Source organism: Larimichthys crocea, chromosome VIII (genome assembly GCF_000972845.2).
Source record: "Larimichthys crocea isolate SSNF chromosome VIII, L_crocea_2.0, whole genome shotgun sequence".
In the NCBI taxonomy this organism is placed as follows: domain Eukaryota; kingdom Metazoa; phylum Chordata; class Actinopteri; family Sciaenidae; genus Larimichthys; species Larimichthys crocea.
In genome coordinates this window covers 17,938,809-17,961,933 of record NC_040018.1, presented here as the reverse complement: position 1 = coordinate 17,961,933, position 23,125 = coordinate 17,938,809, and the positions used below count along the sequence as shown (strand labels likewise).

Here is a 23,125-nt window from a genome sequence, read left to right as displayed (position 1 = left end):
CCTCACAGAGAACAACACACAACTGTGTCGAGTTACACGCTGGCATGGACAGGCAGGTTAGTATAACAGGGACTGTAGTGTTCATATTAGTCTGTGAGAAAAAGCCTTATGAGGTTTTACTGAAAACATGATGGAAAAAAACATTAAGTGTACTTAGTGAAATGTGAAAGAGACCCTAAACTGAAACAATAAACATGTACTAGACTGTAGGCTGAAATTAAATATGCACTAGCAGCACTCGTGGTTTATTATTTAATAAAGAGTCCATCAGCATTTAACATGAGGGGAAATAACATGCTTTGAATTTGCTTTTACTCCAATCCTTTTGTTAGTGAAGTGGAGCCATGGCGATAAGGCAGGTTTCACTTTCACCTTGTGTACCAGCATAAATTATAGAAGAGAGACAGAGCCCTCGGAAATAGGAGCCAAATATATAAAGGGTGGTTTACAGCTACATTTCTATCAACATTTAAGTGACCTTCTGTGAAATCACCCTGCAGCTACATTTCTGATATTGACCATTACGCAACCTTTAAAAGATTTCTTGTTAAACTGGAAACTTCGGTGGGTGACTGATTATCTGAGGCTGCAGGATGAGGGCGCAACTATTTTGTGAAGGATAATTAGAGCCTTGTAGCTCCTTTCGCTGTTTCACTGCACAAACGCTTTTTGGTCCAGTCAACAAGTGCACCTAAAAGACAATATATTGAATAGAGACACACCAGAAGGTAGAGAAGTATTCAAGCTTTACCATATTTATCAAAGAGCAGTCATCAAAAATAAGACATTCTACATACATTCTTCAGAAAATAGCCTATATCAGATGGTAGTTGCCATAAATTTAATTAAACAAGCCTATTAACATTTCCCAAAACAAACTCCAGACCACTGTGCAAGACCTTTTGTTTCTTTCACACAATACAACATCCCCATGACATACAAAAACTGTTCCAATATGATGGCAATAGTGTCCACGTCTGTGCCTCTGTCACAGAAAACCCCCAAATCAACAGAATTTTAAGACTATGGCATAGGCAGTCTGATTAGATGATCAATTGCATTCCAGACACACTTAAAACTTCAAAATGAACATAATTCTTTAGGATTTATTTATTAACTTTATTTGGAACATAGCAAAAAGACTATATACAAATGAATCAGTAGAAATGTTTTATCTCCACTGGGTTGGTTGCTTTTCTTCTTAAATAGAAAAAACAGCAGGCCTCGAAATCTTAAAAGTAAACGACAACAACAACAAAAAATACTTAAAAGAGAATGTAAATAAAACCTCTTCATCAGAGGCAGGTTCAGTTCAGTCTCTGGTTTTATTAATGGGAGCTTTTAAAGCCCACATAGATTGCTTTCCCTTGTACTATTCTGTGGCCAGACACTTAAGCTGATTACGAGGAGAGTCTCAAAACGTTCAACACAAAATGGCCACAGACACAATATCAAGTGAAGTTGAGTTAGTACGAGTGAGTGGGACATGTAAACTCTAAAAATATAGTCCTCTGTCACACTGCTATTCACCAGTGTGTTTTGTCCCAAAAATAAATTTTCATGCCTACATTGCTTTTATTTTATTGTCCTACAGAGAAGTTGACGTACAAACCGCAGCACTGTGAGGCGTTTGAGGAAATAGATCCATCGTGAATTTAGACACACACTTTTATTTGACAGCTTCCAACCGAGTTGGTTCATTTCTTCTGGTGGCTGTCGGAGGGTCAGTGGTTAAAACCACCACAAACCTTCCTTAGAGTTTCTTCCTCCGTGTGACAGGTTTTGAGAAAACGGTGTCCATTATGCGTTTGCGTCGAAGGTTCACGCTCATGGCCGGGGCTTCTCCCTCTTTAATCCTTTTGAGTGCTCGTGGGACCGGATCAGCTGGGCTAGGCAGTGGCGAGATCAGGTCCACCTCGGCTACAGGAGCCGGCTCAGAAACCGTTTTGGATCTGAAGGAAGAGAAAGAGAAAAAAAAACAACAACAACAACCTGAGCAGGGTGTGATTTTCTTTTGTCCAAAGAAGTCATAAGTCATACAAATGATGACATTATTTTCAGTAATTTGACTGTCACTGAAAAATATGTAGTCTGGTTTTTAAAATATTATATAGTAGATTAAAGTCATATCCTTGGTCTTTGGCGTCCATAAGATCTTACTTTGCTGTTCGTTTGCCTGTTCTTCTGGTCTTTGAAGCACCTGCTGCTTTCTCCACTTCCACATGATCTTCTTCTGAAGTGATTTCATCCTGCAAAAAAGAAAATATTTTAACACCAAGGAGATATTATAGATTACAGGTGGCTAATAAAAATATCCAAAAGAGATCCTTTGTCCCTCGTGCTGTCAAGGTGATAAATAAAACTAGGATCCAGTAGATTAGGCTAGACGGTGGTGATCCAGAGTTTTGTTTTGTGAGAAAACTATCTGCTTTGTACAAAGTTATCAGCTGAGGGTATTTGAAGGACTGACCTACAGTCTAGTTTTGTTCAGGATAAAAACAGATTCTGCCACCTCCAACACTCAAAGCTTGAAGCAGAAGCACTTACATGTGGAGTGACAGATGTTTCTTTGACGACTTTTCGCCTGCTGCGAGTGACAGGAGCTGCAGACTCGTCACTCGGCCCGGGAGACTCTGCTCTATTAGCTGACACACAGATATAACAAAGGGTTAAAATACCATCATAGATAAATGGATGGATAGACATTTGAGTAAACGGGGACTCAGCTCACCTCTTGTTCTTCGTCGTGAGGGGGAGTAGATGAATGAATGCTCGCCTGGACTAGAGTCGTCCTCTTCAGGTACTGGGACGAGTAATGCGTGAACCTCCTCCACCGACGACTTTGTTCTCTTCTTGCTGGTTCTTACCATCTTTGTGACGACTACTCCACCTGTATGACAAAAACGTTTTATGCATTCATGTCCATACATTTAAACTTACATAAACATGCACCATGTTTAAACTATGTATCATAATTAATCATTTTGCTTTGGTTGAAGCTGTAGAACAATGAGCTTTTAGGATGGCAGTGTTTTCAGTCTGTACGCAGCCTCATACCTTCCTGCTTCTCTTCTTCATCCTGAAGTCGCTTGATGAGGGCATCTGCGACCGGGGTTTCAGAATCCACCTCCAGTGGTGAGTCAAGTAAGGGAAGATCTTCCTCTGGGTGATCCCAAAGTTTGCTTCTAGTCCGAAGGGAGTTGGTGTGACCCGTGTTGCTGTTCAGTTCAGGCTCAAGCAGGGTTTCACTTTCTTCTATATTTTCAGTAATTGTCTTCCCTCTCGTCTTCTTTGCGCTCTGAGGAATTGATACAGGAACCAGTTTTACCTGTGAGTATTGTAAATGTCATCAATCAATGGAATGGCGTTAAACACAGGGTTTCTGCAGGTTTCAACAAGTTCTAAAACCTCCCGATAAGTGTTTTTGTGCACAGGGTGCAGCAGGCCTCAAATGTGTTATTTTTCAACAGGCTTTAACTCATTTATGCTCTTCTCGAGCCAAAGCTCGCTGAACTTGCATGTATGCACATTAGACATACGTAATGTTAATGGAAACAATTTATTATTTCTATAAATAGAAGAAACCATAGCATACATACTGATAAATTCTGACCAGGCGGCACAGTTTGCATTAGTGGTTATTGATTGCATGTTGGTTTAGTTTTACGTTGTGTTCAGTACAAGTTTTCTTTTTAAACAAGCAAATGTAACTTCATAAAAGTAACACTGACCTGATAAACTGTCAAAAAGACTTTTTAAAAAGGACCCACAGAAACCCTGTCAACATGTGATGTGTGATACTGCATAACGGATGAAATGGGTGAAACTGAAAATGATACCATGAGGTAAAACGCATCATTTTATGGAAAGCTGTGTCACAGATATGAGGAGTTCATTTGCAAAAACAGATAAACACAATTCTAAAAATTAACTGTTTCTGTTTGGACAATTTAGGAAAATAAATTAAAACAGATATCCGTTTTTGCAAACAAACACTTCACATATTTTAAATGGAAAACAAAAAAATCTAGTCTTGTATCTGCAGATGATGGTAAACAAGATGATATACTGTATGAAGCTTTGCATTCTTTGTATGTTGCCAACGACTTTCAAAGCCAAAAAGACATTTTCAATCCTTACTTGTGGATAAACATTTAAGGTAATCCGGTTGGACTGTCGAGTTGTTCTGCCGGGGCTGGGGACTTGCTGCTTTTTGCCCTCTTCCTCTTCCAGCAGGACTGTCTGCGTCTCGGATGGTTCGGTCTTAGTTCTCCTGGAGTTACGTTTGACAGGGGATGCAAACACCTCCTCATGTTCCGTCTCTTCTTTTAAGATCTCTAATGGTATGGTCTTCCTGCTAGACCTCCTTGGAGTGTTTCCCTGAGTGATCCTGCGTTTGGCCGGTGTGGGGGTCCTGGAGCTTGTTCGTCGAGAAGGCTTTGTCTCTGTGACCTCATCCTCTTGTTCCTCTGTGGCTGTGGACACTTCCTCACTAACACTTTGGCTGGTCTTGGCTGAAGTGGCCCTCTGGGAACCGCGTCGTCTGGATGGAGAAGCGGCCTTGGAGGTTGATGCAACAGTGGTATCACTATCCATGGCCTCCTTCTCCTCCTCAACCTCTGCTTTAGGAGACTCCACATGAGTTTTGCGAGTACTTCTTCGAGGTGGGCTAGCTCTGACTTTTTCATTGTTCCGTTTACTTTTTCTAGGTGTACGACTAGGCGAGGCAGGGACCAGCGTGCTTGTTTCTGCCTCCTCCACTTGTCCATCCTTTTCTGGCTCCTCTGCTTCCTCTGTGACAGGAGAGACAAAGGAAACTGTCTTCCCTCTCGTCGTCCTCCGTGTTGGGGTGGAAGGAGCTCTCTTTTTCCTCTGAGAAGTGGGGATCTCTGGCACAGGCTGTTCCTCAGGCTGGTTATTTGACACAGGTTTCTCTTCTTCAACATCTTTATGTTTTCTCCTAGCTCTTGTTTTTGTTTCTTTCTCAGTTTTAATTTCTTCGCTGTTCTCGTCTGCTTCGGTTGAGGCTTTGTAGTCCTGCTGCTTCTCCTCCACAGCTGTCGCTGTCTCTGTGTTCATATCTACTGGTCCATTTTCTTCCGGCTCTTCCTGATACTCGGCAGGTGTTGGTTTGTCTTCTTCCTGTCCCATGCCCTCCTCCGGTACCACTCCCTCCTCCTCCTGTCCCATGCCCACCTCCGGTACCACTCCCTCCTCCTCCTGTTCCATGCCCTCCTCCGGTACCACTCCCTCCTCCTTCTTCTGTCCCACGCCCTCCTCCCTCTCCTCCTGTCCCACGCCCTCCTCTTCCTCCTCCTGTCCCACGCCCTCCTCTTCCTCCTCCTGTGCCACACCTTCCTCCTCCTGTCCCATGCCCACCTCAGGTACCACTCCCTCCTGCTCCTGTCCCATGCCCTCCTCATGTCCCACACCCTCCTCTTCCTCCTCCTGTGCCACACCCTCCTCTTCCTGTCCCATGCCCTCCTCCTGTGCCAAACCCTCCTCTTCCTCCTCCTGTGCCACACCCTCCTCTTCCTCCTCCTGTGCCTCGTCCTCCTTTTGCTCCTCCTGTCCCTCGTCCTCCTTTTGCTCCTCCTGTCCCTCGTCCTCCTTAGCAGCATCTTTCTCTGCCTTAGAGTCTTTGTCATCCACAACTTCTGGGATCTCATCTACTGGAGTAGGCACAGAGACAGAAAGATCTGCAGGTTGCTGATCTTCAGCCAACATTACAACCTCTGCATCCATCTGTTCTTTAGCATCCTCTGGCTCGTGGTTTTCAGCGTTTCCAGTTTCAAGGTCAGCTTGATCAGAGAGTTTTACAAATTCTGGCTCTGTTGGTACATCTGTCTCAACTCCGTCCAAGGCATCCGTCTCTTTCTTCTGGTCCTCTTCAGAGGCTTCTTCAGACAGGAGAGGATCCTGATCATCTGTGCCTAGAATTATAACCTCAGGTTTGGCCACAGGTTCATCACTAGCCTCCACTGCTGGAGACAGGGTGGGAGGGTCGGAGAATTGCAGATCCTTCTCCATAGGTAGTGTGTCTGCGTCTTTATCCAGGTCCTCGTCCATATCCAGCATCAGAGAGAAGCCGCTGTGAGCTTCAGACCTCGGGTCATCTGGTATAACACTTTGTGGAAGCTCAGGAAGACCGAGCTGAGAAGTGTCCACGAGGCCGTCCTGACCCTCCATGAGCTCCAGGGGTACGAGGAGAGTGGTAGAGGGCTTGAGCTCCATGTATGACGATCCTTGGTCTTCAACTTCATCTGCCTCCATTCCTCCTTCGTCTGCCCCGAGTCTCACCATCACCACTTCACCCTCCATCTCCTCCTCGACAATCTGTAATGGAGCAAACGCACACGAGAAGTTATTTCCTGTTTTTTTTTTTGGTAATCAACAGAAAATTATGTGATAAAAAAATGTCTCAAATCAGATATTCAGTTTACAAAAAAAAGAAAATCAGAGAACGTTTATGATGCCTTAAAATAAATAATAATTTAAAAAAAATGAATCATACGTTTTCTTACCTTCATCTCCGCACTGGGTGTGATCAGAGAGAACTCTGCTGCCTCCTGCACTGACAGGCAGGATGGCAGGAAGTGTGTGTGCCCCTGTTGTACAAAGACTGAACTGGGTTGGAGGGGTGGCAGCCTCCCATTACCCTGGACCTCCTCAATGATCTCCACCTCACTACCAGAGTCCTCCTCCTCATCCTCCTCTTCATTATTTTCAGCTTGATCAGACTCCTCCTCCTCCTCCTCCTCCTCCTCTTCATCCTCTTCCTCATCCTCCTCCTCATCTTCATCTTCCTCTGACACAGGGCTAGAAAGCTCTTCACTGTCGTTTAAACTCACAACAGCTAGAAGATAATGAGAAAGAAAGGTGCAGGTGTGTAAGTAAATGAGTACAACAGCAGTGTAACAGTGTCAATGTGCATGTGTTCAGTCTTCCTCACAGTGAGAGTCTGTGCCAGTTGGCTCCGACGAAGTCACAGAGACAATAGATTTTTGGCTGGTGAACACTGGGGGAGCTTCAGCAGCTGCTGGCTCCTCCTCTTCAACCTCAACGAGTGACTCACTGAAGAAAGGAGAATGATATTTTAACATGTGAAAACAAAATAAACCGATAAGCAGCTGAAAGAAAAGACAGGATTGCAGAACATTTTTATACCGTAATGTACATTCACTGCCAAAGTCTGTGACCTAAAGGGTTTGTTTGAGTGCATTCATGTTTTCTATTTTAACCCACAAGCCTGAGGCAAACCATGGACTATAGCTCAGGGACTGAAACCAAGAAAAGAAAAATCTGTGGTCATAAGACACTTCAGGGAAAGTTTCAACCAATAGAGAACAAACTGTATTCTTGTCCACGTCTGATTTTGTGTTAAAATAAAGTGATTTTTAATTTTATTGGAGCATACATTAAATAGATATGGATTAACGTCAAAGGTTTTGAGGAGTTTTATTTAAAATCTAATAAAATTCTGGTGTTTCGTTGTTCTTGTTGAAAACAGAAGGGACATACCTGTTGAAGGATGTCAGGGTCTGTGATACGTCATGGATTCCTGAGCGAGTGAGCGGAGGAGACAGATCACTGCCAAACAGATGTCTCTGCACAAACTCAGTCAGATCTGTCGGATAATAAACAAGAATCCTCTACTGTTAGTGTGAAGTCAATTAATACTGAGGTGGCAATATCTTATAGTATAAATGCATCATTTGAGGATGGACCTGTAGTTTGCTCTGGCTCTTCTTCTGGTTTATAAGTAGGTTCAGTGTCTTCAGACGGTTTCAGATGCTCAGTGAACTCTGTGGATTCAGTGGCCTCTGACTGGTCGTCCTGCACCGTGGCTGTTGCTGGTTGGTCCTGAGATTCGACTTCAGTGCCAGAGTCCGTGCTCTCAGTTACCTGGTTACAAACTAGTTGCATGCAAAATGTGTAGAGTGAAGTTTTAGAGCATGTGTGGTTGTATTGTGGTGCTTTGCAGTATAAGTGTAGAGGAATTAAGAGGTAGAAAGACTAACAGAGCAAATTCAGCAAATTAATTACCTTGATTTTGAGTAGATGTCTCCTCTTGGTCAAGAATTGCAACATCCTCTTGTTCACTTCTTGTCTCAACATCTGGATGTTCTTCCTCCTTTTCAGCCTGAACTTCTTCCTCGTTTTTAGCCTCCTGTTCAAGACCAACCTCCATCACATCCTCAAATATTTCTTCTTCCAGCTCTGGGTCCTCTGATGTCAGGAGAGCAGTTTGCTCAGTGTTGGGTGAGGGCTTTTCCTCTGGTTCTTCTTTTTCAGCCAAGTCTTTGATCTTTATTGTCACTGCCTCCTCAGCTGTATGCCCCTCCTCTCCTGCCTGCTCTTCTGAGAGAGGTGCATCATAGTACTCCAGTGTGGTGTCTGTCGAACGGATAGACATCTGGCTGGTATTGAAGCTCAGGCTAAGCCGTGCTTGCGTTGTATCTGATGGTTTTGTTTCCTCTGCGACTTCATGGATGGAGGATGGTTCGCTCTCAAAGGACCTCAGGAGTGGTGAGGGAATGCCACCTTCTGGAGGCAAGAACTTTACACTAGGCTGTTCCACTTCCTTGTCTCCATCTTCCTCCTCCTCTTCCTCCTCCTCCTCCTCCTCTGCAGGCTGTGAGGACCAGGTCTTACGTGTGGCCTTGGATAGTGTGGAGCCTCTGGTCAGCAAGCTAATCTCACTGTCCGCTGCCATCTAGAGAGGAAAATGGTACCAAAGAAGATTGGAGGACACGTTTTATTATAAAGACAAAAGACAACCAAACCTACCAGCTCAACAAAGAAGAAGATAACTGATGGGAAAGAAATGTTGAAAAGCTTCTCACCGAGTCAACAAACCACTTCCCTTTTAGTGTTTAGTCTTACCCCATTGGTCCAACGGATGCCTTTCTCTGGTTCAGGAGATTCTTCCTCTTCGATGAAGGTGATCCGGCTCTCTTTGCTGCGGAGAGGAGGAGTGATGGATCGTCCTGGAGAAGCAGAAGGTGTGGCAACAGGTGTGGGCCTCAGGCTGCTGCGAAGGATGGACTGGGGGGTGAATGCTGAGAACACAGGGCCAGAGGCTGCCAAGGCCCGAGCTCGCTGAGAGAACATTGAAAGTGTAAGTGGCAAAGATCGGAGTTCCTTGGACATCCCAAAAAGCATTAATGAAATGGACTTTTTTGATTACTTCAAATAAAAAATCCACGTTCGTCTGCTCACCTTGACAACCTGTGGTGTTTGCAGCAGACTGAGTTCAGGGGCCTTGCTGGTGCTCTTTGGAGAAACCCAGGAGCTGGGAGGTCTCGGAGGGCTGAGAAGAGGGCGAGGGGTCTGACAGGAGGGATGAACCACCAAGTCCATCAGCCTGCATCACATTGAAAATGAGGAGGCAATATAAATACTTAAGATACAGTCTTAATACAACTCTATCATGCATACATGCGGAATATAAATACTAACATTATTTGTTATGACTGTAAAGTATACTACCAATAACTCTTTACGTCAGTATAATGCATGTCCCAGTTACATAATATGGCTTAACAAAGAGTTTTACTATGTAACTGAGAAAATGTGATATACCCTTGAAGAGGTACCATGCCGTTATTTATTTTAGAGGAGAAGTCCATGTTCACAATCAATGATTAAACTGTCCTATACCAGAGGTAGTGTTGACCTCTATGTTAAAACTACAGTAAGCTTCATTCACATTAACATGGAGCTCTTATGAGACTACTACCTCGACTTTCGTTTGGAGGTCATAGTGATGGGAGTTCCCAGGAATGGCTCGGAGAGTGCCAACGAGGAGGACTTGGGGCTCTGAACATGAGTTGTCCTGGGGCTGGCAGAACCAAATTGAACAGAGTTAGAAATTAATCAAATACATCAAAACGAATCAAAATAATTACCAGTTTCAGTCTTACCTCTTGGTTGGGGAGGACTGCGGGGTAGATCCTTTGCCTAACCACACCTCCTCAATCTTGGTCAGGACATTGTTGATGAAGCCGGCCCTCGATATCACCTTCTCATTGGCAGAACGCTTGGTGATGGTCGACAGTGGCTGCGGCCGAGAAACTGGAGCACAATGTATAAATGTTATTTATATTTGATACACAATATTTATTGAGCTGTTGTTTGGGTTGACTTGAAACTCAAATGACAGACAATGTTATAAAACAGCCACTGCAGATGCAAGGGAGAAACAAATGGAGCTATATTTCAGAACATACTCAGCAAGAGATCTGAGAAGTCTGTGATCTCCTGCTGTGAAAACATGATATCATTGGGCTAAATCGTAATAGACATGAATTCAACATGAGCACCTCCTGACCTTCTCTGTGGATGACGTATGGATGTTGGTAGGGTTTGGCTCTCTCCATCGCCAATTTCCTCTGGACCCGGGGCAAAACTTTGCCATACTGATCCAATATAGAGTTTCTGGTGTTAGATCGTTCTTTAAGCTTTGGATCTCGTTCATTCTAGGAATAAAGAAGCAAAAGAATGTGGTTATGCGAGTTGATGGAATAATGTGGTTCACAGTTTTCATATAATAAATATCACACACAGTGTATCAAAATTATGCTCTGATAATAAGTGTAATACTGTGTATGTGTGTATAAAACGCACCACCAGGTTCATTTTGAGGCTGTGGTTGAGCTGGAGGGCAGGAATGTAGTTAGCCTGCTGGAGGTAATGAACCATCAGCAGTTCTCTGTTCTGGAGACCGCCTGTACCCTGGAGAAACTTCTCCAAACATTCCTGAAACACAAACCAAAGACCAACAGGCTTTAGGCATCGACTACATAATCCAAAAACGCAAAGAATGACTAATCTACAAGCAGAATAATAAAAAGGTCAGAGAAAGAGCAGCAATTAAAATTAAATAAAACTACTGAAAGACAATGAACACAAATATCAACCTTGCCGTCACTCCTCTCTCTCCTACCTGTTCATTGAGGCCCAGGGGTAGTTTCAGCAGCTCCTTGATGAGGCCCAGCTCCTGGCAGCTCTCATACAGGAAGCCCATGAGCTCACCCATGTTGAGGCGACTAGAGTGCTGCCGGAGTAAAGACCATGCCTCTATGAGACACCTGGAAGAAAAGGTACGCCGGCTGGTTAATAAAAAGTAAGATAAGACATTTTAAGTCAACTAATCAAGAGCTGCCATCATGCTCGGTTCCTACGACAAAACTGATTTTTTTCTTTTCCATGTTTCACAGTTGCAAAACGTACATACTACTGAGTGTACGTTTAAATTTGATGTTTCTGTCGATGTTCTTTGCCCCTAACCTCACCTGTTGTGCAGCAGTACAGACAGGTAGAGCTTGGCCTGGGATGTGGAGGAAATCGGTGGCTTTGTAACATGGAAGTATCGTAGTGCCACTGACTGTTGGCCCTGGCACATCAGTGCTTGCAGGACCCGCTCATGCTGCCACTCAAACTGACAGTGAGAGGCAGCTGGATGCAGGAGCAGCTCAAATGAACTCTGACCAGGACAAAGAAAAAAGGATAGCATCATTAAAAAGAGTCACAAGAGGGCGTAACAACTGTATTCATAATGTTTACACTGTAAATTAAAACAAAGTGCGTGTGTGAATGTGTGTGTACCTGGTGGTCATGATGGTCCAGCAGCCAGAGGCCTTGTACTAGTTTCACCAGTCCAATAGGGATGGCAAAAGCAGTGGGGAAAGACTCCACTGATGCTCCCTCCTTATTGGGGAAGGAGTACATGACATCTAGCAACAGGTAAATCACCTGGGGCAACAGGTCAAGGCTCATTTGGTCTATCACTGGGGAAGTTTAAGATCCTCTATCATGACAAGAACATCACATTTACGACTACGACTGATGTAACTAGATTGTAAATTTAAAAAATAAAATAAAAACTAAAAAAATAAAATAAAATAAAAAATAGAGCTAAAGCAAATAATAATAAATGAAGCATTGATCCCTGAACTAAATAAATACTGGCCCAGGCTGAGCTGAATATGACTTGACATTATTAATCATAGGATACAATTGCATGTTTGGCAGCTTCGTCAATGTTGTCCAGCAGATAGATGTCCAACAAGGCCTGAGGATTAAAATACATACAAAATCAATATTGTACACTTTGTAAGAGCCACTGGTGCAAACTCAAGTAATGAATTAAAATGAATTTAAGTTAGTTGCCACAGAATAAATGGAATCAAATTAAAGATAAACAAGTTGAATTCTTACATGCAGCGTAGGTGGTGGGTATTGGCCAGTCCCACCGTCGTCCCTTTTCCACAGGTTGGTCACGCGTTCACCACACTGGCTGACCAAACCGTCAATCATCAAGCAGTCTGCACACCATTTGCCCCTGAAAAGACAGCAGCAGATTGTCAGCTTTAGATAAACGCTTATCATGATCAAGGTAAATGTGAGGGACCCTGTGGAAGAGGACTCACTAGCTCTGTAAATAAAATCATTGTAAGATAACAAAAACACTTATTTCCAGGTGATTATACACATATATACTTATGAATATTACATTCCATTTCTCCCACACTCTGCCAATAGATCTCCCTTCATCTCATTCATTATACACTGGACCTGCTTTCAAGAGAAGTGTACTCACTTAGCCAGCCTGGTGAGCTCCTCTCTGCGGATAGTATAATAATTGCTGATGACTGAGTGAGAGTAGAAAGGCCTGGAGATCTGGAGAGCGTCATCATCTGGTGAGGAGGGCAGTAGATAAAGAGAAAATAAAACTGAATACAGTGATGTGGAAAAGTTTGACACCCCCTTTATGTGCTCCGATAATTTTCTCTTAAAAATAATACCGTGAACTCAAGAAACATTTTTGGTCCGAACACATTTCTAATAATTTAAATCAATATTTGTTTAGCATCCAAATTTTACTGCCTGCTCTTCTTTTCCCCTCACTTGTTGTTACACTGTGCAAGGTCTTTAGGTCTCCAGGGTCAGAGGCTTAAAAGGTATTCAACATGCTTCCAACTTGTTTACTCACTGACTCTGCAAAATTGTGTTGTGAGACATTGCTGGCAAGATTTCATCACTTTACCTGATCCTTCAGGCAGTAGACCGGTACGACAGAACCAGAGCACCACCTGAGCATACTTGGAAATCAGACTGGACACCATGTTCTTGTTCATCAGACCGAGCAGGCCTACAAAACGAAAAATGGAACAAATCAATAACCACAAATGAGTCAAAACAACAGCTTCTCGGATGCTTGAAATAGCTGACCAAAAGACAATAGGTTGAAGTGTATCAAAACATAAAGCTGCGAGGCGCTAGATATTATTTCACTGAGGATCAACAGTCAGTAGACAATAGATAGACAATACAATACAGTGTTTCATTACAGTTTGGCACATACAGGAATTAAAACAGTGTTTGTGTGCTGGCTAAACCAGATCCCATTGACATCATCAGGGAAATATAAAACTATAACATGTGACTGTATCTGTGTGGATACTGAACCTTTTTGTGTGAGCTCCTGAGCTTCACTGAGCAGGCAGTGGAAGATGGTGCTGAGGTTACCGAGCAGCCGCTGGCTGTGCTGCAGCAGCTGCATTGTCTGAGGGTCTGTGAAGTTGGATGAGCTGTCGAACAGCGGTGCACCTGGGGAACAAACAGATAAACACAAATGTACTGAACTGAAACAAACTTGCAAACAGGAGAAAAGGAGGAATTTATTTCTTAAATAATGAATAATTTACAATATCTATTATGTAAGATAGGCACTTACTGTCCTTGGTAATGTTAAAAATAGCCTTTTTTAAACAACTGTCTAAACTATGTTGTAATTAGTTGTGTAATAACATTAAAACATACAAATGCCATCCAGTTCCTCTTTGGTCTGGACTACTTTGTTCCAGGCCCAGTCCAGGATGTAGCGCAGATTGAGTGCAGAACCTGGTTGTTCTATTGAGGAAAGACAGAATTACAAACATTAAAGTTGATTGCAGTTGATGGTTGGTGAAAAAGCAAGATTGATGGCAAAGGATGAAGGAGATGCAAATAATAGTGATAACTTGTGGCAGCTAATGTTACCGGGGAAGAAAGTGTCAGCAAGAAGGTTAAATTATTCATCTGCTTTGTGTGGCGTTGACATGAATAAAGACCTCACAGTCAGTGTCTCAGTTATTCTAAAAATCCTCACCTTCTGCAGTCCACTGCTTGATACAGCCTGTGATCATCCCCAAGGAGCTCGTCTCCACCGCTGTGGACAGGATCGCGTCCAGCTGCTCCTCCTTAAGGCCAACATACAAATTACTATCAAAACTTCAGAATACATATTTTAGTTAATTTTATATGTTCCTTTTTTAAAAATCACATAAAATATTTAATTCAATGTGAGCCAAAAAATATTAATTTTATTAATTTATATATTATATAGATATATATATATAATATAGCGATATCTAGAATAGACTATATCTCGTCTCTCTCTACATCTATCTCTCTTCTATCTTCGTGCTTGTACACATTACCGCGTTCAGTTTGTCGATTAATTTTAAAGGACTTAAGCGTTACAAAAAATTCACGCAATTAACGCGGTTTTGTTTACTTCCGGTGACGGCCGCCATTTTGGATGTGGCAAAGTAGAGCTTTGTTTCCCAGATATATTAGTATGTGTGTGTGAATGGGTGTATAAGAGGCTTTAACTTAAAGCCCTCACGGAGACTGCGCCCTGGGCGGTCGCCTACATTGCCCACAGCTAAAACCGGCCCTGCTTGTATTAGTTTACGGGCAGATCTGCCACATCCAATATGGCGGACAAGTTAACGCATCGCAGCAACGGACCAACCTGCTCAATGAGGCGTCTGTGTATATGTGTCTATGATCTATCCTAACTAAAGGAGAGTCTATGGCGTAAAGATGGATAAGGACTTTTAGGGGGAACATTTCATTTTAAAAAGTTGCCTGACGGCTCGTTGGACAAAAACAAGGCAATTTGCACAGTTTGCAAAGCCGAATTTAACTTCCACAGAAGTAACAGACTTTAACATATCACCTCAAAGCAAAACACCCAGTCTACACTACAGGAGTGTGGCACTCCTCAGTATATTTCCTCATTCTGGCTTTTTTCTATTTGCACTGTGCATATGTGCACCTTAAGCCAATAACATGAATGAATTTAAATATACTTTCTCTGTGTTTATTCTACATTAATTTGATAATTTTACATAAATAAATATTCATTATAAGCTTCAGTCTCAGAAAAATGCATTTAATTTATTGATACATTTATTGATAGATTAATCGCGGTGTGTGTGTGTGTGTGTGTGTGTGTGTGTGTGTGTGTGTGTGTGCGTGCGCACGTGCGTGCGCGCGTGCGTGCGTGCGTACCTGAGAGAGGCTGGATGCCTGGGTGTCAGCCAGGCGGGATGAGAGTAGGCCGGACATGAGGCAGCGGGAGTAGCTGGTGGAGATGATGTCACTGGAACAAGGAGCAGCTTTCTTCAAAAAGCTCAGGGTCTGCATTAATGACAATGATGAGGTGTAAACAAAGACTTTTCATTCCAACCATCTTCACATTTTTAAAACCTATATGTTAAATATTGTGTAGCCTAATAACAAGCATCCTTATGTTCATTTAAAAGAGAAGAAAACAGTAAATACGACAAAAGAAAAGCCATGTGAACTGAAATATTGAAGTCAGTTATGTCTTTGCATTTATACATAGTCACATATTCACTTCTTATAATCCTCATTCATATCAAAAGCCCGGAAATGAACAAAATAAACTTACCTCTTTCTGATACCCAGAGCAGGTTAAGTGCACAATTCCAGAGTTGAGCAAACAGGTAGCATCTGTAACATGAAAGAAAAAAAAATAAACAGTCATTAGTAAAATCATATTTAAACTACAAGTCTGGGCATGTAAGCAGATTACCTGAGCAGTACAAACAGTCAACATTTTATCATCTCTCCATAGAAAGACATAAACAGTGTCTACACCTACCAAAGTTGTACGTGGTGGGGTTGAAGTACTGTTCTGGTGGGGGGCAGGTGAAGGGAAGGCCTCTGCTCAGGCTCCGATCGTGCACTACCGCATCCAGGAGGACGTGTGAAGACACCATCTGCACCACTGTGTCCAGAGACCAAACCGCCAGGTAGGGGCAATTTTGCAGAGATTCACCCGTTCTGGCAATGACACACGAGTGTAAGTGAAATGCAATAAATTAAGCAATCATAAAAAATAACCCCAGGGAAAGAGGAGTCAATGAGCACCTAATTCCTGCACCACAGCTGCCGTCAAACCAGCAATAAGAATAATAATCAGACAAACTTCACAAATATTGTGTGTCTATTATTCTTGTGTCCTGTAATCTGAGTAATCACAAAAAAAAATTTCATCAGTACCGAGTGTCCAATTTCCATTTCCCTTTTACTTCAATATGTACGTTGTTTTTTTTTTATCTGTGTCTAACTGAAATCTTTACAGTACACTACATTTTTTAAAATATATTTTCTGTCCCATATCTGGTTTTATACAAAGAACACACAAGTGATCAGAAAGTTGGAAAGCTTGTTTCCATTAAAAAAAAAAAAAAAACTTCATCATACCTTAAGGAGTCTGGCATTTGTGCGTGGTACCAACGGTTAATGTCAAAAACTCCGATGTAGGTAGATGGAGTTCCCTGACCGTAGGCCTTCACTTGCCAGCTGAAGATAGAAACACTGGTGTCTGGAGATGCAACTGAAAATGAAAAGAAGTGTGGGTGAGGTGAAAAGTGAAAGCAGTGACAAGAGAGCGAGTATATACAAATCTAAAAAAAGAGCAGGACTGTTCTCCATTGTTCAGCAGAAACTATTTTAATCACAACATAGTCTCATCTTCCACAGGCAGCATCAGGGGAAAAACACTAACCGTCGTTCATGCTGTCATCCCTATCGGGATGTGCTCTGAACTTCTCGATGGTCTGGCAACTCAGCAGGCGGGTGTTGGTGGTCTGGGCCCTGAGAGGGAAAGCTGTGCCACTTAACTCCTGACTGTAACGTTCCTCACAGTACTCCAGACCCTGAGTGACATAAAGTTAAAGAGGGAGAAGAATAAATGGAGGGATATCTAAAGTAGCTTTGCTGGGACTAATGCAGGACCAGCATTGTAAAGAACTGAAGTGAATAGACAGTAAATATTGTTGTATCTTGTATACACTACAGACCTCATAGAGGATCTTCCCAGAAGCAAGACACTTCCTTTCACTGAAGGCCAACTGAAGCAAGCGGAGGCTGACCATATCTCCCTCGCTGTGTGGGAGTGAGAGGAGTTAAAAATAAAAGCTTAAAGAACTAACAAACAAACAAAGGAAACCACACTGTGCCTGGGTGGAGTACTTGTTATATGCTATAAAACACACTTACAGGTCCTGAGCAGACTGGACAGCCCAGAGGTAGCAACAGTTCCTTGGGTCATTTTCTGGCTCCTGGAAGGTGAAGGCATGCACGGGCACCCTGCCACCTTCTAACTGAGAGTGGTATCTATGTATGAAAAATACAGTCAGGATTTACTCTACATGACATACAGTAACAATGCAATGTGTCCTTATGTCAAAGAAAGGGCTATCCAGACTTGAAACCCATACAGCTTCCCCACTTTTACGAAATATACATGTCTGACTCACTCCTTCTTCAGAGCTTTCATGTTCCACAGCTGCAAGTATCCATCAGAAAATCCCACTGCCAACTGGTTTGTCCTGGAGATGTACTGCAGAGCTGTGGCTCCAACTCCGCTGGGCCCATTCAGCTGGAGACAAAGATGTCTGCCCTGTCGGGTGCTGACTTCTCTAAGCCTGGGAATCTCTGCAGGAGATTTGGTGACTACCTGCAGGTCTGAAAATAAAAACAGAAAGAGATGGTTTAAGATGGAGATGAAAAAACTGCCACTATGTGGCAGGAAAAACTATCTAGGCACTCCTTTACTAATTTACATCTACAATTGACACCTGTAGGTGTCAGTATATAATAAATTTTTCACAAAGGTTGTTTACAAGACAAACTGCATCGTGAGCAGCATCGGGAAAACTAAGAATCTCTCACATATAGCACATGTTGTATAAACATATAAATCAATTTCATCATGCAAGCTTCTCACCTGAAGCCTCCAGTTCACTTTGGCTACAGGACAGGTCATCGAGACAGAGGTCAACAAGCAGAACATGGCCGAGATCCGTTACTACGGCAGCAATGCCAAAGAACCAGCGCAGACTCTGGTGAAGGTGCTGGGTGGAAGTGCTCGCTCCACCATAACTCACTAGCGGCTCGATAGCTGTAATCTACACAACAGAGGGTTGAAAGAAGGAAAGAGAGACGGGCGATGTTCAGGATTCGATGGACAAGACAAACTTTGGTATTCAAACACAGAAATTGGCTAAAACAGATAAGTGTGTTTAGAAGGTTGAATGTAAACTCACCCTGCCAGGTATAACCACAGCTTTGACCACTCGTGAGAGTCCCAAGTCATAAAGACACAGCACGCTGCCTTCTGCTTCCTCTAAGCCAACCAACAATCCAGACCTAGTAAAATAAGTAGTAAGCATGTGATTCTGACAGTTGTTGACTCTCAATCATCACAAGTTTGACTGGTATTAAATTGTTAAACAAGGCAAGGCAAGGCAAGGCAAGTTTATTTGTATAGCACAATTCGTACACAAGGCAATTCATAGTGCTTTACAGAGGCAAGGAAAGACATTTGACATTAAGACAAGCAATAGCAATAGAAATAAAAAATTAAAAAGAGAAGAAAGTTTAATTAAAAACATCAGAATGTCATTTAAAATCATTAAAATAGCAAATTTGAAAACAATTTAAAACATTAAACGAATCACTGGATTATGATTACAAATTCTTTAAAAGTTCTTTAAAGAGCTCAGCTATAAGCACGTGAAAATAGAAAAGTCTGGGTCTATATTCTACTAACATTTCGTTTATGTATTGTGGGCCTAAACCATTCAGTGATTTGTAAACTAGTAGCAGAACATTAAAATCTATTCTGTGGCTAACTGGGAGCCAGTGTAAAGACTTAAGAACTGGGGTGATGTGCTCTGATCTCTTTGTTCTGGTCAAAACTCGAGCTGCTGCGTTCTGAATGAGCTGCAGCAAGTGATAAAGAGACAGACAGTGAAACATAGCTCTGACCGTTTCAGCCAGCTGAAGTCCCTGGCGGCTAGCACGCTGGGCGGGTGCTCGCCTCCACCACTGAAGCAGTATGCAGACAGCCGTTCTCCCGTCACTGCATGGACAACCTCCAGATGGGGGCCACAGGCCAACCAGGCCAGCCCACAGCGGCCTTCACACACAGACGACGAAAGGTGACGGAGGTGAGGGGGTTAAGATCAAGGATTATCACCAAGCTAGGCACCATTTTTAGAAATGAAACAGCTCATGAGATAACAAGTGACCTGCAGACAGGTGTATAAAATGTTCTTAAGCTCAAGACGTTTCTGCAGATTTAATTATCTCTAAATTCGAACCTACATCACCTTGTGGTTCTGTTTAAACTGACTGTTGATTGACTGATCCTATCCCAGGTCATACTTAAAGGATTTTACAAGCTTGGAAATAAAAACCTATATATAGAGATCAGAGTTCAGTGATTAGTAAAAGAAAGAGACTTACCAACAGTGAACTTCCCATGTAGCACAGAGTCCAGAGTGATCTCATCCTCGCCCAGAGCATCTATAGTCACTCCTGGGAAAGGCAGCAGGCTGCTGGTGACTTGGGCAGTCAGGTCATGCATTGTTCACTGTAAAAATCACAGGACATGCAGTGTGTTAGAAACAGCTGTTAGTCAGTTTACCCTTCATCAGTAGTTCCTTAAAAAATGCAAAACTGCAAAATTACTGCTGAAATTAGTTTATTTTGTCAGCATCACTCTGCCCTTGATAAATCCTCACAAATTAAAAGTCAAAGTAAAATCTAAACCCCTCCTACTTCATAAATCCACTTCAGGCTTTATCTGCTCGGCTGCATTTACAGGACAAAAGAGGACTTTCTTTCAAACACACAGTTGCACCCCCAGTTGTCAGGAAACGCGGCGTCAGCAAGCTTGCTGACAACTGGGGCTGCAACTGGGTCTGCGTCCTAATCTTCAACAACACGTACACGTGACGCACTGCCGTACACAGCTGTCTGCAAATGTGATCGCTGATAAAGAAGAGTAAAATTAACTCAAATAATCCCTGATGGGACATTTTGTAATCCCTCTATAGATGATAGTCAGAAATGTTTCCATTCACAGGCACGGGGCAAAAGAACTACTAAAGCATAACTGTACGGTATTTTATGCATTTTTTTCCAGAATATTTAACTTTATAGGCCAGTTTATTTATCTTAAACTTACACCATCAGAATCATCTGTTACATGTTAAAATGTTGTTGTTTTTTCTTAAAGATATGCTTATGATATCTTTAAGAAAAAAACAATTGTGTAAGCTGTCCTCGTTATTGCACTACTGGTCCAAATAGATAATATTATCTGCAGCAGTGTGGTATACACGGTGACGCTTTCAAGGCCAACTCAACCTAAGTGGAAACGTGTGTGTCGGTTGCACGGTGTTTAAAAAAAAAAAAAGGACACAACACTGCCCTCTGTGACCACACTGGAAAACACAGTGTATTCAAGTGAACTCCCGCGCAACAAGCCCGTCTGTCAGTACGCAGCCACATGCCGTGACGTGAGGCTGAAACACGCTGACACACTTTAACACTAAACCAACTAAATAAGACACGTTTATGCGCTGAAAGGCGTCACCGAGTACCGAGAGAGGCAAAGAGGTCACAGCTGCAAACGAGCTGACAAATCCAGCTTCAACAAACACAACACCAGGCGCTCACGTGTGTCAATATTCGCAAGATTTGTGTGTTAGCAGCTCAAAAAAAAAAAAATGACTCTCACGCATTTGTCAAAACCCAGAATAACTTTCAAATGTCATCGACAAACGCGTGAGGCTGCTTTCAAACGTTATTGACGTTTAAAAGTTAGTTAACAGGCTGGTGTTAGCTCGTTCGTTAGCATCTGTTTAGCCTCAGCAGCTGCAGTTGTTAGCACAGAGCTGGCTTCACATAATGTAAACAAACAAGAGATCTCTTTATTTGTACATTGTACTGCACAGGGCCGCTAAACACCGGACACAGTGACACCACATTAATCTCACGTTCGTGTTATTTAGTGCTGAGTAACGACTGATAGCTGCCTTACACACTTTCCTCGGTGCGTTAGCAGGCTACTCAGTTAGCTTGCAAGGTCATGCAGGATTACAATTTATCCAGCGTTAAAGTTAAGCTAGCTGACTTAGCTACGTGCTTACAAGCGCACTGTGAGGATGACAACACTTATTTCATGTTGTATCTGCTGTTCAGTTGTTGGAGCCGTGTTACAACAAACAACCAACACCGGCACTTAATCCCAAAGTTACTTTAATCACCCGGAGAATAAGTAGTTAAACAAAGTCGGGGTGGCTAGCTTGTCTAGCCGGAGTTAGCTACGTTGGCTAGCAAACTAAAGTTAGCGACGCGGGGTGTTTGTCCCGCTACTGACAATCAAGGCTAATGTTGTCATTTCAGCGGAGCCAACACCGGATTATAACCTACATGTCTCCGACAACGCGTCCTGTTTGTACTTCAGTCTAAGAAATGAAGCTAGCTGCTTTAGCTTTAGCTCTGTGGCTGTAAGCAGCAGACTGCGTTAACTAGCCTGTAGCTACTGGCAACATCGCGGCACAGCCGGCACGGGTTAGTAACACGTAACATCCTTACTATAAATCTTTTTTGGGGAGGTTTTAGCCAACGCAAGCCGCTTTAGTCGCCTAGCCGTGTTAGCTCTTCCCCCAGCTACGCTGTAAAACGTGATGCAATGTGCCGCTAGCTGCTACCACCGTCAACACTACCTGTCCGATGTTGACGGCTTTATCAGAGCCACGAATGTGTTGGTTTCCTTGACGAATCTCCCGATTTCTTCTCTCCTCGGTCATACTCTGCTCCTTTTCAACGTACAACTCATGCGTAGAGCCCCCTTGCGCGCTTCAGCTGACTGACAAGCACAAGATGCAGCCTCTGACTTCAGGCTTCGCCGCCTCAAAGCGCCATTTCCACGGTGGGAAAGTGCTCCATGCTCCGCTTCTTCGACGGTGTTTGTTCTGGCAGAGCAGAGGCAGCGACCGCGCTCTGCTGCTCTCCTCGGCTGGGCGTAGTTTCTGCTTAAAGGTCCAGTGTGTGTGTGATTTAGGATGATCTATCGACAGGAATTTAATATAATAATAATAATTAGTATGTTTTTGTTAGTGTATAATAAGCTGAAAATAAGAATGGTTGTGTTTTCTGACTTAAAATCAGCCCCTTATATCTACAGTCAGAGTGGGTCCTCTTCCATGGAGTCTGCCATTTTGAACTGTCTACAGTAGGAATAGAAAAACTACAACTGATATGACCTTTTGCTTTTTATGTGAATTTTGCAGCCAGAGTTTTTACTACATGCTTGAAAGGAGAGGGTAGTAAGGCGTGGTGGAGATAGATAGATAGATAGATAGATAGATAGATAGATAGATAGATAGATAGATAGATAGATAGATAGATGTGGAATCATATGGTTCTAACATTTAAAAAATATACAAAAGAAAGAATATACACATGAACTCTCTGTGCAGTAACTCTCTGTGCACAAATGTGCAATTTATGTCTTAATGTGCTTCATTCGATTTAACTGATTGAGTCTCCTCTGTACAGAGGGGAGTCATCATACGGTGCGATGGCAGTGGGATGTGATGGCACACTGGACCTTTAATATGGACTGTACTTGCCTGGAAGAAGGAGAATGACTCTATTTCTTCAGATAGTTATCATACTCAGTGTATTTCTTTTTTTGTACATACAAATAATGTAAGTCCTGAAGTCACATCTAGAGTCAAGGCCAATGCAATCAAATGTTAGGATATTAGGCTACACAGGTTTTAAAATGTAAAAAAGAAAAGAAAGAAAAAGTCAAAAATAATGTCTAGAACAAACAAAGGAGCTTCTCTATAAGTAAAAGGAGACACTATAAGGGACAACAAGATGATGTCAGAGAAGTAATAATTGAGCTACTATGTTTATTGTTGAGGTTGTAGTTTACAGTAGTGTTAAAGTGGAC

At 42.6% G+C, this 23,125-nt stretch overlaps 1 protein-coding gene across 1 annotated transcript; it reads right to left on the bottom strand.

The window, feature by feature from the left end:
* Positions 1 to 729: 729 nt before the first annotated feature.
* ahctf1 (AT hook containing transcription factor 1) lies at positions 730 to 22,167 on the bottom strand. Its single transcript, XM_027281281.1, has 41 exons — positions 21,888 to 22,167; positions 19,618 to 19,744; positions 19,138 to 19,288; positions 18,414 to 18,516; positions 18,095 to 18,275; positions 17,625 to 17,832; positions 17,365 to 17,481; positions 17,166 to 17,250; positions 16,871 to 17,021; positions 16,567 to 16,699; positions 15,962 to 16,143; positions 15,749 to 15,810; positions 15,346 to 15,474; positions 14,156 to 14,246; positions 13,828 to 13,917; positions 13,474 to 13,614; positions 13,052 to 13,156; positions 12,605 to 12,701; positions 12,223 to 12,346; positions 12,020 to 12,076; positions 11,611 to 11,757; positions 11,298 to 11,488; positions 10,949 to 11,093; positions 10,630 to 10,761; positions 10,334 to 10,481; positions 9,927 to 10,077; positions 9,743 to 9,844; positions 9,223 to 9,367; positions 8,887 to 9,102; positions 8,047 to 8,716; positions 7,728 to 7,916; positions 7,522 to 7,627; positions 6,953 to 7,074; positions 6,525 to 6,856; positions 5,574 to 6,336; positions 4,141 to 5,453; positions 3,058 to 3,328; positions 2,732 to 2,890; positions 2,548 to 2,645; positions 2,161 to 2,249; positions 730 to 1,952 (listed from the first exon to the last, which is right to left on the bottom strand). Exons 2-41 carry the CDS (start codon positions 19,736 to 19,738, stop codon positions 1,754 to 1,756), a joined length of 8,016 nt encoding a protein of 2,671 aa, XP_027137082.1. The 5' UTR covers positions 19,739 to 19,744; positions 21,888 to 22,167; the 3' UTR covers positions 730 to 1,753.
* Positions 22,168 to 23,125: the final 958 nt, after the last annotated feature.

What these genes read in the sequence shown, in the direction of transcription:
- ahctf1 (XM_027281281.1), bottom strand. Translation starts at nt 19,738, where the DNA reads ATGCATGACCTGACTGCCCAAGTCACCAGCAGCCTGCTGCCTTTCCCA. An exon ending in CCCTGGGCCTCAATGAACAG is followed by an intron (nt 10,762 to 10,948) that starts GTAGGAGAGAGA and finishes TTTGTGTTTCAG; the next exon opens with GAATGTTTGGAGAAGTTTCT. An exon ending in CAGTCCTCCCCAACCAAGAG is followed by an intron (nt 9,845 to 9,926) that starts GTAAGACTGAAA and finishes TGGTTCTGCCAG; the next exon opens with CCCCAGGACAACTCATGTTC.